Source organism: Phocoena sinus, chromosome 13, assembly GCF_008692025.1.
Source record: "Phocoena sinus isolate mPhoSin1 chromosome 13, mPhoSin1.pri, whole genome shotgun sequence".
Classification (NCBI taxonomy): domain Eukaryota; kingdom Metazoa; phylum Chordata; class Mammalia; order Artiodactyla; family Phocoenidae; genus Phocoena; species Phocoena sinus.
This window is the reverse complement of record NC_045775.1, coordinates 17,986,905-17,999,200: the sequence shown is the minus strand read 5'-3', so window position 1 is coordinate 17,999,200 and position 12,296 is coordinate 17,986,905. Positions and strand designations below refer to the sequence as shown.

The window sequence follows — 12,296 nt, the reverse complement described above, 5'->3', positions numbered from 1 at the left end:
CCGGAGGGGCTCCTGCGCTGGGGCACGGACCTTCCTCTGGCCCAGGTGAGGCGGCCCTGCTCCTCAGAGCTGACCGGTTCACCGCTTGCACTCGGGAGACAGGACAGGAGCGCGGTCCCCGGGGAGCGTCTGCACGCGGGAAGGCTCGCCGGCAGACGCGAGGCGCTGTGCGGGAGGTTCGCCGCTAGAGGGAGCGCCGCGTCGTTCTCCGTCACCCGCGCTGGGCTCCCGGCTGAAGCCAGGCTGGGCGGCAGCCAGGGCTCGGGGGGGGCGGTTCCTGGGAAACTCATTCTTTGGCCCTTTCCCATTTAAAGATTTCTCAGGAGCAGCTGGGCTCAACCATCCTTAGTGTTGTTTGTCAGGAATTCGCAGAGCCCTTGAGTCCCGGATGCGGCCAAAAGCCTGTTGCAAACCCTGGGGCGGCTGCGGCAGGGATTCTGGTAGCTCACAGAAGCTGTCCTTTGCTCCCCTCACCGGAGGACCTGGGAAAAGGCCTCTGTTTTTCCCCCGTGGGCAGTCTGGACTGGCCCTCAGAGCTGCAAAGGACGGGCCCCTGGGTTCTGGGCAGAGCCTCAGCTCCGTGCCACCTGGAAAAAAATTTAATGCTTCATAGGAGGGCGAGATGGGGAGCAGGGCTTAGGAAGAAGTGAGGCCGGGCTGGTAGGACGTGTCGCTGGTATGAAGACCTGGGGACATGGTAAACTGTCTCCCGATGTCTCAGACGTGGAGCAGTGCAGCTGATGGGCACGGTGGGCAGGGTCAGAGGGGCAGCACCGAAATTTCGCAAGAATGGCTCAGCTGCGGCTCTTCTGGCATGGCCCTTAAGTCAAGGGCAGCAGAAGTTTACTTGTGGATGCCCCTAATTCCTGCCCTGAGGGGCACCCATAGGTTCAGGTCAGGCTGGCCTCCTGTGGTGACAGCTGATGGCTGCCATCCTTGAAGGCAGGGCTGGGACAGGACGGGGAGTGCAGGGAATAAGCCCTGGTCCTTGGGCACCACCATCATGGCCACTAAGATCTTGGGCCACATCCTCGACCTCTTCTGACCCAGGTCCTGCGGATGGTGCAGGAGGCTTAGGGCTGTTTTCTCTCTCCAGCGTTGACTCCTGGGTCTGGTAGGCAGACCATCCTTTGCAGCCCCTGGGTACAGGCAGTAGGGGTACGAACTGGGGACCGACGTGCTGCAGGAAGCCAGGGCACCATCTGCAGTGGGAGCAGGTCAGAGCTGGCTTGCTGAGGCTCCTGTCACTGCCGTGGTTAATGCTGGTGATTACCATGGTTACCCGAGGCTGGAAGCTCTGACAGGCAAAGGCAGAGCAGGAGAAGGATGTCCTCTCCCTGCTCGGAGCCACATGACTGCCTCTGCCTCCCAGGCAGTGTTCTGCTGGCAAATATAAGAGCCTGGACCAGGGAAGTCATTCTGCCACGGTTCAGCCGATCCATGCATCATTGATCACCAAGCATCGGGGGCCTTTGGGGAGCCCTGTCCTGAGCACATTCAGCGTGAGGGAAGCAGAGGGAGTGTCTGGACCCTGCCCTCAGTCTGCTCAGTCTTGGGAGGACAGAGAAAGAGGAAGAAATGGTTTTCGGGTCCTCTGGGAGCTCAGAGTCAGAGGAGGGAAGCAGTTAGAGGAATAGGTGGAGAATTCAGCATAGACTCTTGAGGATACGGCCATGACCTTCTGGGCCTGTGCTTCCAGTACCAGCTTGAGGCTGTGACTGCACCCCCTCCAAATAGGGCAGTGGCTGGGGAGTCAAGACACCTGCTTTGCCAGTGGTTATGAGCTCCAGCTCCTGCCGGGTCCTGGTTTCTCCATCTGCAAAATGGGATTAATGATTACTAATCCCCCATCTACTTCAAGCCTGTGGGGAGGAGTTTTTAAATGAATAATTTTGTGCATTGAAATGAGCCAACAGATTTCAAGTCTTTGGAGAAAAGACCTTATTTATTATCATCATCAACTCACTGAGCAGAAATTCCATTTGTCTCCTTTGCCCCCTCTCCAGTGCTACATGAACCGAGAGCCATATCACCTCGGTGAGATGACAGGGCCCTGCACAGCCACCCAAATCCTAGCCCTGGGGATTCCTGGGGGACTGGGGAGGCCGGCTAGGGCTTCCTGTGAGCTCCGACAGGATTCCGGGGCCAAGAGCAGAGCAGGAACTTCATGTCCAAACACTACAGCAGAAGTCTGAAGCTTCTCCACCGGGATGCCTAGCCTGGGGTGTGAGAGCTGGGAAAGGAGGAGGCCTGCTCTGAAACTCTTTTTCTTTGGTTCATTATCATTACATGTTGACTTGCAAAATGAGAAAAGAGAGATAAGCAAGAAGAAAGAGAGAGAATGAAGAAAGAAAAGTAAATCACTTAAATCAATTAAATTCTGATACTCAATTCTGGTAAAATGTCTAACACAGAAGGTCCCCATAAATATCCAAGGGAATGAATGAACCCAGAAGACTGTGATCTGTCTGATAAATATCTGCTAAAGTTTTAAACATATAAAGATTATATTTTTAAAGAAAAAAACCTGATGTGAATTTGGGTTCACTGCTAAATTGCAAGGAGGGTATGGAGGGTTCCCACATACTCCCTGCCCTGCACCTGCACAGCCTCCGCCACGATCACCAGAGGGGACATTTGTTACAGCTAATGAACTGCCACTGACTCATCATTATTACCCAAAGCCCATGGCTCACATTAGGGTTCACTCTTGGTGTTGTACATTCTGTGGATTTGGAAACACATATAATGACATGCACCCCCTCTTACAGTATCATACAGAGTTTCACTGCCCTAAAAATCCCCTGTGTTCTGTCAGAGTTTTTTCACCTCTGTTTATATGCACATATAAATACTCTGCCCCTTATAGTAATAAATAATATATTTTTAAAGATAGGATTATACCGTACATATTGATTGAAAACCTGTTTTCTCTCTGAAAAATGTAATGAGGATAAGAAGTTTGAAACACCTCCTTCTCGATAATTTGGGTTTGACCCTTGAAGTCTTTGTGTTATTCAGACAAGACCAGGAGGCTGGAGTAAGGAAGAAGAAGGATGCAACGGGACAAAGGAGAGAGTACCCCTGAGGCTGGGCAGGGGAGGAAGCAGAGAAAAGCAAGGGGTGAGTTGGAGCATCCTTCAGTTGCATGGCGCTCTCTTTATCTCTGTCCCCCACAAAAGCTGTGCCTGCCTCCAGGTGTGGGTCTCAGTCATTACTTCCTTTTCCAGAGCTCCTGGCTCCTTGGGGGAGATCACTCACTGAAAACAAGATGTGTTCTGGGGAAGATACATCTGTATCAATATCTCTATCTATCTATACATCTGTATCTATAGATATCTATATACCTATATGTATCTAAATATCTCTATTTCTGTCTCTTTTTTTTGGTCAGGTGAGCCTTGCCTGGCCTTCCTTGGCTCCTAGCAAATCAGCAGGTGTCTCCTGCATATCTAAGAGCCTTCCTGCACATGGGCTCAGGAGAGAGTCCCAGGTAACTCTAAGCCTCTAATTGTCTACAGAATCTCCTCTGCCTGTTTCATCTATGCTGACAGCTTCTCCTTTATCCCCCCTGGTCAGATTCTTAAGTGTCCTTGCCCACTCAGCTGTGCTCGAAGGGCCCCCTACTTCCTCACTAGTCCTCTGGTCTCTGCCCATCCTGTCTGCATGGTCCAGACCCGTGCAGTGACCCACGGGGATGGCTGGTGGAGAAGGTGGAAGCAGTGCTACCCCACTGGGCAGAGCACCAGCCCACCAAGCAGGGGTCACACAGACATGTTAGTGAGTCTGGCAGAAGCAGGGCACAGAGACCTCTTCCTCCCAGTCAGACAAGACTCCAGGGGTTTCTGGCTGATTGCAGGCAGGCTCCAGCTCATCTGGTTAGGACAGTGCTTTGCATTTCTGTTTCCCAAGGGTGAAGTTTTATATCCCTGTTGCTCATCACCCAGGATCTGTTCCTCAACATTGGGCTGGGTGTTTAGGAAGATGAACCACTTGTTCCTGAAAATCATGGTTGCTGAAGGCTTTTAAAGTTCTTCTGTCAGATTTTTATACTTTTTCTATCTCAGTTGATGTGCCCGAGGGCTCTGCTGTTCACCCATTAGAGTCACATTTCCTCCTGGTCTGGCCTGTGCTGGTGGCACAGAGCTGCAAGGAAAATCTGGCTGTTGGCCGACAGGCTGGACCAAGGGGCCTAAATTTACAAAGAGAAACTCATTTGGAACAGACATCAAGTTCTCTGGCTGGGCCTTCTCTCCACAAAGGACTGCACCGATCCATGTGCACGGATGCACACACTCAGGTGCACACACTCGGATGTACACACTTGGATGCAAACACTCGGAATGCCAGGGATGCTGCTGAAGATCCACGTCATGTCGTGCCCTTTGCTGCTTAAAGCACGTCAGTGTCTTCCTGCTGTGCTCAGAATAAACTCTGCTCCCTTCACGGCCAAGCAGACCTACTGGCACTCTGCCTGCTCTTTGTGCCCCCTTCGCCACTCACCAGGCCTGGCCACCCGGACTACCTTCACATCTCCATCCTTCATCCTGCAGGCCCGCATCCTGCCCAGTCGGCTTCCAGGGCTCCTCCCTGCCGTCTTCCTGTCGGCCTTCTCCCCGGGCTTCAGGATTCACCTCTTTGGAGGGGCCTTCCCTGGCCACCGTATCTCGTACAGCTTTCCCTTTTCCCTCCTCCCATTATCTATTCTTTATCTTCATAGTATGTATTTCCATTTTCTTAGTTTTTGGTCTGTTTACTTATTTTTTTATTTATTTTCTGCGGTACGCAGGCCTCTCACTGTTGTGGCCTCTCCCGTTGCAGAGCACAGGCTCCGGACTCGCAGGCTCAGCGGCCATGGCTCACGGGCCCAGCTGCTCCGCGGCATGTGGGATCTTCCCAGACCGGGGCATGAACCCGTGTCCCCTGCATCGGCAGGTGGACTCTCAACCACTGCGCCACCAGGGAAGCCCCCTCTTTACTTATTTCTTATCTGTCTCTCCAAGTAGCCTCCACGAGAGCCGGAACTACGTACGTCAACCTTGTTGACCACAGTGTCCCCAGCACCTCGCAGGATGCAGGCTGTATCCTAAGCACTCCATGATTGGTTGACTGATGAATGGTTTAGCAACACATGTAAGACTGTTTCGACTTGAGATGACTTTAAGCTCAACCTGAGGGAGGCATATGAGTGGTTCCTGTCGGGTGGATGCTGGCTCAGAATGGGGGAGAGGATCGCCTTGCTCTGCTTATACAAATGTTGTGGTTCTGGAGCTCTGGTTCCCATCATGAGAAGTGCATTAACACATAGCACGTGCCTGGAGGAAACTGTGACTCAAAACCATGGGCTTTGAGGGAAAGACACCCAGGGCCTTTCACTTGGAGAAGAGAAGGCTTAGGGGATACCTAAGAGCTGGCCACTGACATCTGAGGCATTGCTATACTGGAGAAGGAGACTCATATTGTGTGCTTGGAGTGGGTTGCCTTGAAGAAAGTGATCTCCCTGTCACTGGAGCTGTTACTAGAAACTTCTTGTGGTGAAGATGTAGGGCTAGATGGCATTTAAAGTTGCTTTCAGTCCCAGGTCCAAAAATGTCTTTGTTGAACTGCCGCAAACAGCCAGGGGCAGGTAGGAAGAGCAGGCAATTCCTATTTTGCAGGACTGTTGCCTCCCTGAAAAGCAGTTCTCTTTGACCTTTTAAGTCTCTCTCTCTCTCTCTCTCTCTCTCTCTCTCTCTCTCTCTCTCTCTCTCTCTCTCTCTCTCTCTGTGTGTGTGTGTGTGTGTGTGTGTGTGTGGTAGAGAGGATTATTGTTGAACAAATATTCACTCAATATCCCCTCTCTCTTCCTCCTCAGGATGGTGTATGCTTACTTGCCTCACTCACTTCCAGCATGGCCATGTAAGCAGTGCACAGAAGTGGGGGTGTGCCCAGGCCTCAAATGTTTGGGCTTGTCCTCTGGTGCTCCTGCCTTCACCATGAGATATGTATACCTTGTATGAGTCACAGTTCCACAATGGAGAGATACATGGAGCAGACCTAACCCAAGCCTAGCTGAGTTCAGCCAACTTGTGGACCCAAGAGTGAAAAGAAAGAAATGTCTCTTGTAAGCCACTGAGATTTGGGGATTATTTGTTACACAGCAGTATCACAGCCAAGCCTAACTAATGAGTGTTCATGGTTTTTTTTATTGCGTGAAACTGCTCCAGTACTCAAGTCTGAGATGCTCACGCTGAGGCATATCATCAAGGAATTGAGATTTAGTGAGCAGTTTTTCCCGCCTCCAGACTCCTTTCCATAACCTTTTCCTGGAGTGTGCATCTCCTACATTTATAGGACAATTAACCACATGGAAGAATTTTGCCTCCTCCCCAACAAGCCATTCCACAGGTGCTCAGACCTGCCTGTCCCTGACAAGGGCTGTTCTTGTTGTGGTCAGACCTCAGCTTCTTGGGGACAATGATGAGGCTGGAGCTCAGAGAGATGGAGGAGCCTCTGAAGCTGCAGCAGCCGGAGCAGAACGCACAGCTGCAGAGCCCTCTGGAAAGAACAGAGAGGAGAAGTGGACGTCGCAGACCTGAACGAGGATGTTCTCTGTGATGTCAGGTAAGCTGCGTCTCTCCCTGCAACCTACGCAGCACAGACACGCTGGAAAGTGGCTTTTCAAATGCCTTTGACTCTTACCTCTCTTACATCACCCTCTGAAATGAAATCTCAAACACTTTCGTGGGGTTTGATGTGGAGAACAGTAAGCAGATAGAGGTTCAGGCAGAAACAGAACAGGAGTCAAAAGCCCTGGAGTAAAGCATGAATGGGCTTGGAGAGGACATATAAAATAGCAGAGACATTTATACGGGTCTCCCCTACCTCAGAACAAAACAATTATGAGATAAGAGAGGCATGGATGGGAGGAAATTTTTTCATTTTTCACATTGCAGGCTAGAGGGATCCAATAGCCTGTTTATGAAGAACAATAAAGAAGATACATGAACTCAGTAAAGAGGTTGTTACAGATATATCGGGTGGCTTTGAAAGGCCAGGGTTTTCTCCCCCCTTTTGGATAAAGCTGTCAGCTAAGTATTAAAAGATTTTTTTGCTTTTTTTTTTCTTTCAAAAAGCAATAACTGGCACCAGCAGTTTGTTACAATTGGCAGAAAGAGTTATCACTTTTATTTAGGATTTAGAAATGCAATCAAAGAGGGGCAGGTTGGAGCGTGAATTAAATGAAGCTTAAACAAGCAAAAAGAAAACTGCTGGTATTTTAAACAAACGAACACAAAAATTACAGCTCCTTGTTGTTGATTTGAAGCTATACAAATTTTGACACTCACACTTGATAAAATGGGGCCAAAGCAGAATGGTTGCTACTTTTGTGTGTGTAAGTCCTGAAAGTTCTGATTGTTTTTAAAAGTAAAAAACCCATTGTTTCGGGAAACTCTTTGGTAGGATCTGACTAGCTTATTGCCTGGGAAGTCACAGTGAAGATTCATTCTGTTGGCTTTGGAGGAAATTATTCTTCCTAGGATAATTTAAATAGACAAGAAAGCTAGGAGGATTGGTTCTGTTTAGCTGCCTGTTTTCACATTTGTTGTGTTTTGTGATTCCTGAATACCAAATTGCCCCCTGAAGTTGTGAAAACATTTCTACCCATGACTTGCCCTCTATTGTGATTTCAACTTTTTTTTTTTTTTTTGCTGTACGTGGGCCTCTCACTGTTGTGGCCTCTCCTGTTGCAGAGCACAGGCTCTGGGCACGCAGGCTCAGTGGCCATGGCTCACGGGCCCAGCCGCTCCGCGGCACGTGGGATCTTCCTGGACCGGGGCACGAACCCATGTCCCCTGCATCGGCAGGCAGACTCTCAACCACTGCGCCACCAGGGAAGCCCCTGTGATTTCAATTTTGTTTGAGTCATCCTCATACAGAAAGTCTTCATGTTCTCTGGTAACTTGCCTTATCTAGCTCACAGCTCTCAGAATCAGAATAGATGCAAAAAATAAGTTCCCTGTGAGAAGATAAGAGAGATGTCACAAAATATTTGCTCTACATCTCAAGCATTTCACCTCTACGTCTGTGGATTCCTTCAAGTTTATTAAATTCCAACTAGAATAGCACTCTTGTTTTTCAAACCCAGATTGAATTAGAAGTGAGGAGAAGTCCTTCTGTGGGCAAGGGCAGTGACCGTCAGCAGTGACAGCAGACAGTCTGGTAATAAGAGACAGAAAAACTACAAAACAGATGAAAAATCAAAGAACTCAGCAGTCTAGTTCTACTTAGTAAAGGGGTAAATACTTGCCCAAGTGTGATGTTTAATTTTATGTGTCAACTTGATGGGTCGTGGGATGCCTAGATATTTGGTCAAACACTAATCTGGGTGTGTTCTGGGTGTGTGAGGATGTTTTGGATGAGATTAACATTTGAGCTGATAGACTGAGTAAAGCAGACTGCCCTCCCCAATGTGGGTGGGTCTCATCCAATCCGCTGAAGGCCTGAATAGAACAAAAAGGCTGACCCTCCTGTGACGAAGAAGGAATGCTTTTCTTCCTGACTGTCTTTGAACTGGGACATTGGCCTTCGCCTGCCTTTGGACTCAGACTCAGACTGGAACTTACACCATTGGCTCTTCTGGTTCTCAGGCATTTGAACTTGGAGTGGAACTTTACCATTCACTCCCCTGGGTCTCCAGCTTGTAAATTTGCAGCTCTCGGGACTTTTCAGCCTCCATAATGTCATTAAGCAATTCCTTATAACCTCTTTCTCCATCTATCTATCTATCTATCTATCTATCTATCTATCTATCTATCTATCATCTATCTCATCCTATTGGTTCTGTTTTTCTGGAGAACCCAGACTAACAGATCAAGCCTTACTTTGGTCTTGGGGCCACACGTGATGGACTGACAGTGCTCACCTCTGTCATGAAGGGAAGGTACAGGGCTTCTCCTCTTGTCACTTGGGTCTTGGATCAGCTGTTCCCTCCCCTGGACTCTGCCCAGCACTGACACGTGTGTCTGTTCTGTCTGCTCGGGGCTGTGCCTAACTGGCTGTTTCAGACTTTGAGCACCACTTTAGCTTCTAGAATGTGGGCTCTGAGGGACCATGAGTGTCTGGTTCTTTGCTGTCTCCTTGTACCTACACACAGTGACTTATCATATATAAACCCTTGTTGGATGAACGAATGTTCTCTATACCCCTTCACAATGGCATTGAGTAGAAATAGTAGAAGAGTTTTTTCAATAGTGAGAATTGTCTAAGAAGTGTTAGTGTTCAGAGAGAAAACTCTTGGGCTTTGTAAACACCCCTACCTTATCCCTCAGCGGCCCTTTCCTAATCCCTCCCCCTCCCCCCATTAGTGTGAAATGGTGCACTTGGGCATGTTCAGTTGTAGTAAAAGATGTGGTTCAAGGGAACAATGCCAATTGGATCTTATTTCCTCAATGAAACAATGCTACAATAAGGGGTACATTCCTTATTCGTAACTTTTTATAGAAACACTTGGTATTTAAACCCCGAAGTAGACGTTAGCTTGGAATCAGAGCTGCAGTTGAGTCCTGCTTCTTCCAGCTGATGCTTTGTAACTGTGGGCAAGTCCCTTAACCTCTATAGGTCTCAATTTCTTCATCTGCTAAGTAGGAAAAAATACCCACTTCACAGGGCAGTTGTGAGGATTAAACTCAGTAATGTATGTAAAGTACCTTGTGTATTACCTGGCACATAATAAGTGCTCAATAAATTTTAATTCCCTTTCTCCCTTCTCCTTTCTCCAATTCAGTCAAGGATTATGATAGATGTGTTTCCTGCACAGTGTAAAGCTTTTTAAAGTGCATATAAATCAATTAAATAGGCCAATTGAACATATAACATTTGTTTAAGAGATCCTGGGGAGAGGGCCAGAAGATTAGGGGCTTGTGGAAATCTTGAGAGAGCTCCTAGGAGGGGGCTATTCACATGGGGGATCCTGTACTGTGGCATGTGCATCTCTGCTCTAAAATCTGTGAGAAAGGGCTGGTGGTGTCATGTGCTGTGACTTACTTATAATTCAGAAGAGTGACCCTGAGTGATCCTGGCTGCTGGGTGGGCCCCCATAGGTAAAGGTAAAATGATCTGAGGAGTCATTGAAATGGCCATCTGACCTGCCTTCTGAATGCAAGGTTTGTGAATTAATCTTCTCAATGAGGGCAGAAGATAAGCCAGGTGACCCAGTTCTAAATTTCTCACCACTTGCCTGTTGTGAAGAGAAAGGCACATGTGCAGGCCCCCTTACCCCTCTGGCTGCTTCAGGGCGTGAACCTGGAGGGCAGGACCCTCCAGGCTGTATTTGGAGGACTCCGGGGACACCGTTACCGCGGGGTGGAATGCCATGTGCCACAGACAGAGTGGAAGAAGATTGGGAGCTGTAACGGGTGCTCATTCAGTGGCCAGAGAATGGCTTCGAATGTGATTCAGATTCTAGGCAATCTTAAAAAAACTCTAGAGCATCTCTTTCCCTGGAGGAGGGCAGGGTGAATTCTGTTTGCTCACGCACGGTTCCTTGCCACTCTGTACCCTGGCAGACCCATGTTTTAAAGTGGAATTATAGAAGAATAGAGGAGGAATAGTGGAATAGAGGAGGCGTTCCTCAGGACGAGCCAACCATAGCGTGAGGTTGTCTCCGCCATCCCTCAAGATCAGGCGTGAGGACTTTCTCTTCCTGAAGCATCCCTGCCCGCTCTGTCCTGTGCTCTTCCCAGGGACGAGATGGGAGCTGTCTTGGGAGGGTAGGAGTCTATCTCTCTGCAGTTTGTGAGTGTTGGGAGATAATTCTCTGGGGGTTTCGTGCATTCCTGCAAGTCTTGTGAGCAGAGGCACTGACGGCCTTTGTTCTAGATTCTGTCTTTGGGGATATTTGTATAGCACGCAGCCTTGGAAGAAGCAGACAGTGTCTCCCTCTGGGGTGAGGAACAGATGGCAGGTATTTTTACTCTCCAGTAAAGACAATATCTCCCTCAAGCAGGTTTATGCCCATTTTAAAAGGTTCAGGTTTCCTAAGCTTGTATTCCGTCAGCTGTGGTGCAAACCCACCGTGTGTGCAGCATCCCTCTAGGCCCCTCCATGTTGTCCCCATGGGTGGACCAGAGGCACCAGTGCAGATGCGATGCTCGTGCTACCTGCTGGACTGTGAGGAATAAAGAGCTTTGTTTCTGATCCAAGGGTCTCATGTTTTCTACCCATGTCTGTAAAACCGTGGCTAACTTGTGAGCTTGCAAGAGGATACAATCTGGGACCTTCCACAGCTCTTGGTAGTGAACTCCTCACAGAAGGAGACTAGTTTATTTAAAAAAAAAAAAAAAAAAAAAGGAGACTAGTGACTGTCCAGAGCTGGGGGCAAGGCTGGATCTGCCCACAGGAGGCCAGTATCATGCCTGGTAACAACCTGGGCAGCAACTTTCTCTCAGTGAACTCTGTCTCTCTGTCTGCCTCTGTCTCTCTGCCAGCTTGTCTCCTGGCCTCCCCTGTACCTCCTCCTGTTAGGATTTTCTGCCTTCTGTGGGCCTTGTGAGTTGACCAGGGATTTTATCTCCCACGCCTCCCCACCCTTTACCTGGGAATGGATCTCTGGGCTCCAACAAGCTCTGGTGTCCTCTGCTCTACAAGGAACAGTTCTTGTCAAGGTTTCTGGACCTCACTCCTTCTCCCCTCCCACTCTGTCACTTCCCTTTTTTCTCTCATGCACGTGTGGCCTGGTGCATCTTCTCTTCCTTCTAATCCAGTCCTTTTTTTTTTTTTTTAACATCTTTATTGGGGTATAATTGCTTTACAATGGTGTGTTAGTTTCCGCTTTATAACAAAGTGAATCAGTTATACATATACATATGTTCCCATATCTCTTCCCTCTTGCTTCTCCCTCCCTCCCTCCCACCCTCCCTATCCCACCCCTCCAGGCGGTCACAAAGCACCGAGCTGATCTCCCTGTGCTATGCGGCTGCTTCCCACTAGCTATCTGTTTTACGGTTGGTAGTATATATATGTCCATGCCTCTCTCTCGCTTTGTCACAGCTCACCCTTCCCCCTCCCCATATCCTCAAGTCCGTTCTCCAGTAGGTCTGTGTCTTTATTCCTGTCTTACCCCTAGGTTCTTCATGATATTTTTTTTTCTTAAATTCCATATATATGTTAGCATATGGTATTTGTCTTTTTCTTTCTGACTTACTTCACTCTGTATGACAGACTCTAGGTCTATCCACCTCATTACAAATAGCTCAATTTCGTTTCTTTTTATGGCTAATATTCCATTGTATATATGTGCCACATCTTCTTTATCC

General features: G+C 48.6%; 1 protein-coding gene across 25 annotated transcripts in view; it reads left to right on the top strand.

Moving 5' to 3' along the window:
• LOC116764761 overlaps positions 1-12,296 on the top strand; it is a 430,466-nt gene that overhangs the window by 30,349 nt on the left and 387,821 nt on the right. For all 25 annotated transcript variants that reach the window (XR_004353006.1, XR_004353007.1, XR_004353005.1 and 22 more), the window contains exons 2-4: positions 3,022-3,123; positions 3,395-3,493; positions 5,855-6,603. Coding sequence is in view for 14 of the 25 variants with exons in the window: in XM_032653669.1 (XP_032509560.1) it covers positions 6,585-6,603 (19 nt within the window). In the remaining 11 variants the exon portion in view is untranslated. The remainder of the gene's footprint in view (positions 1-3,021; positions 3,124-3,394; positions 3,494-5,854; positions 6,604-12,296) is intronic.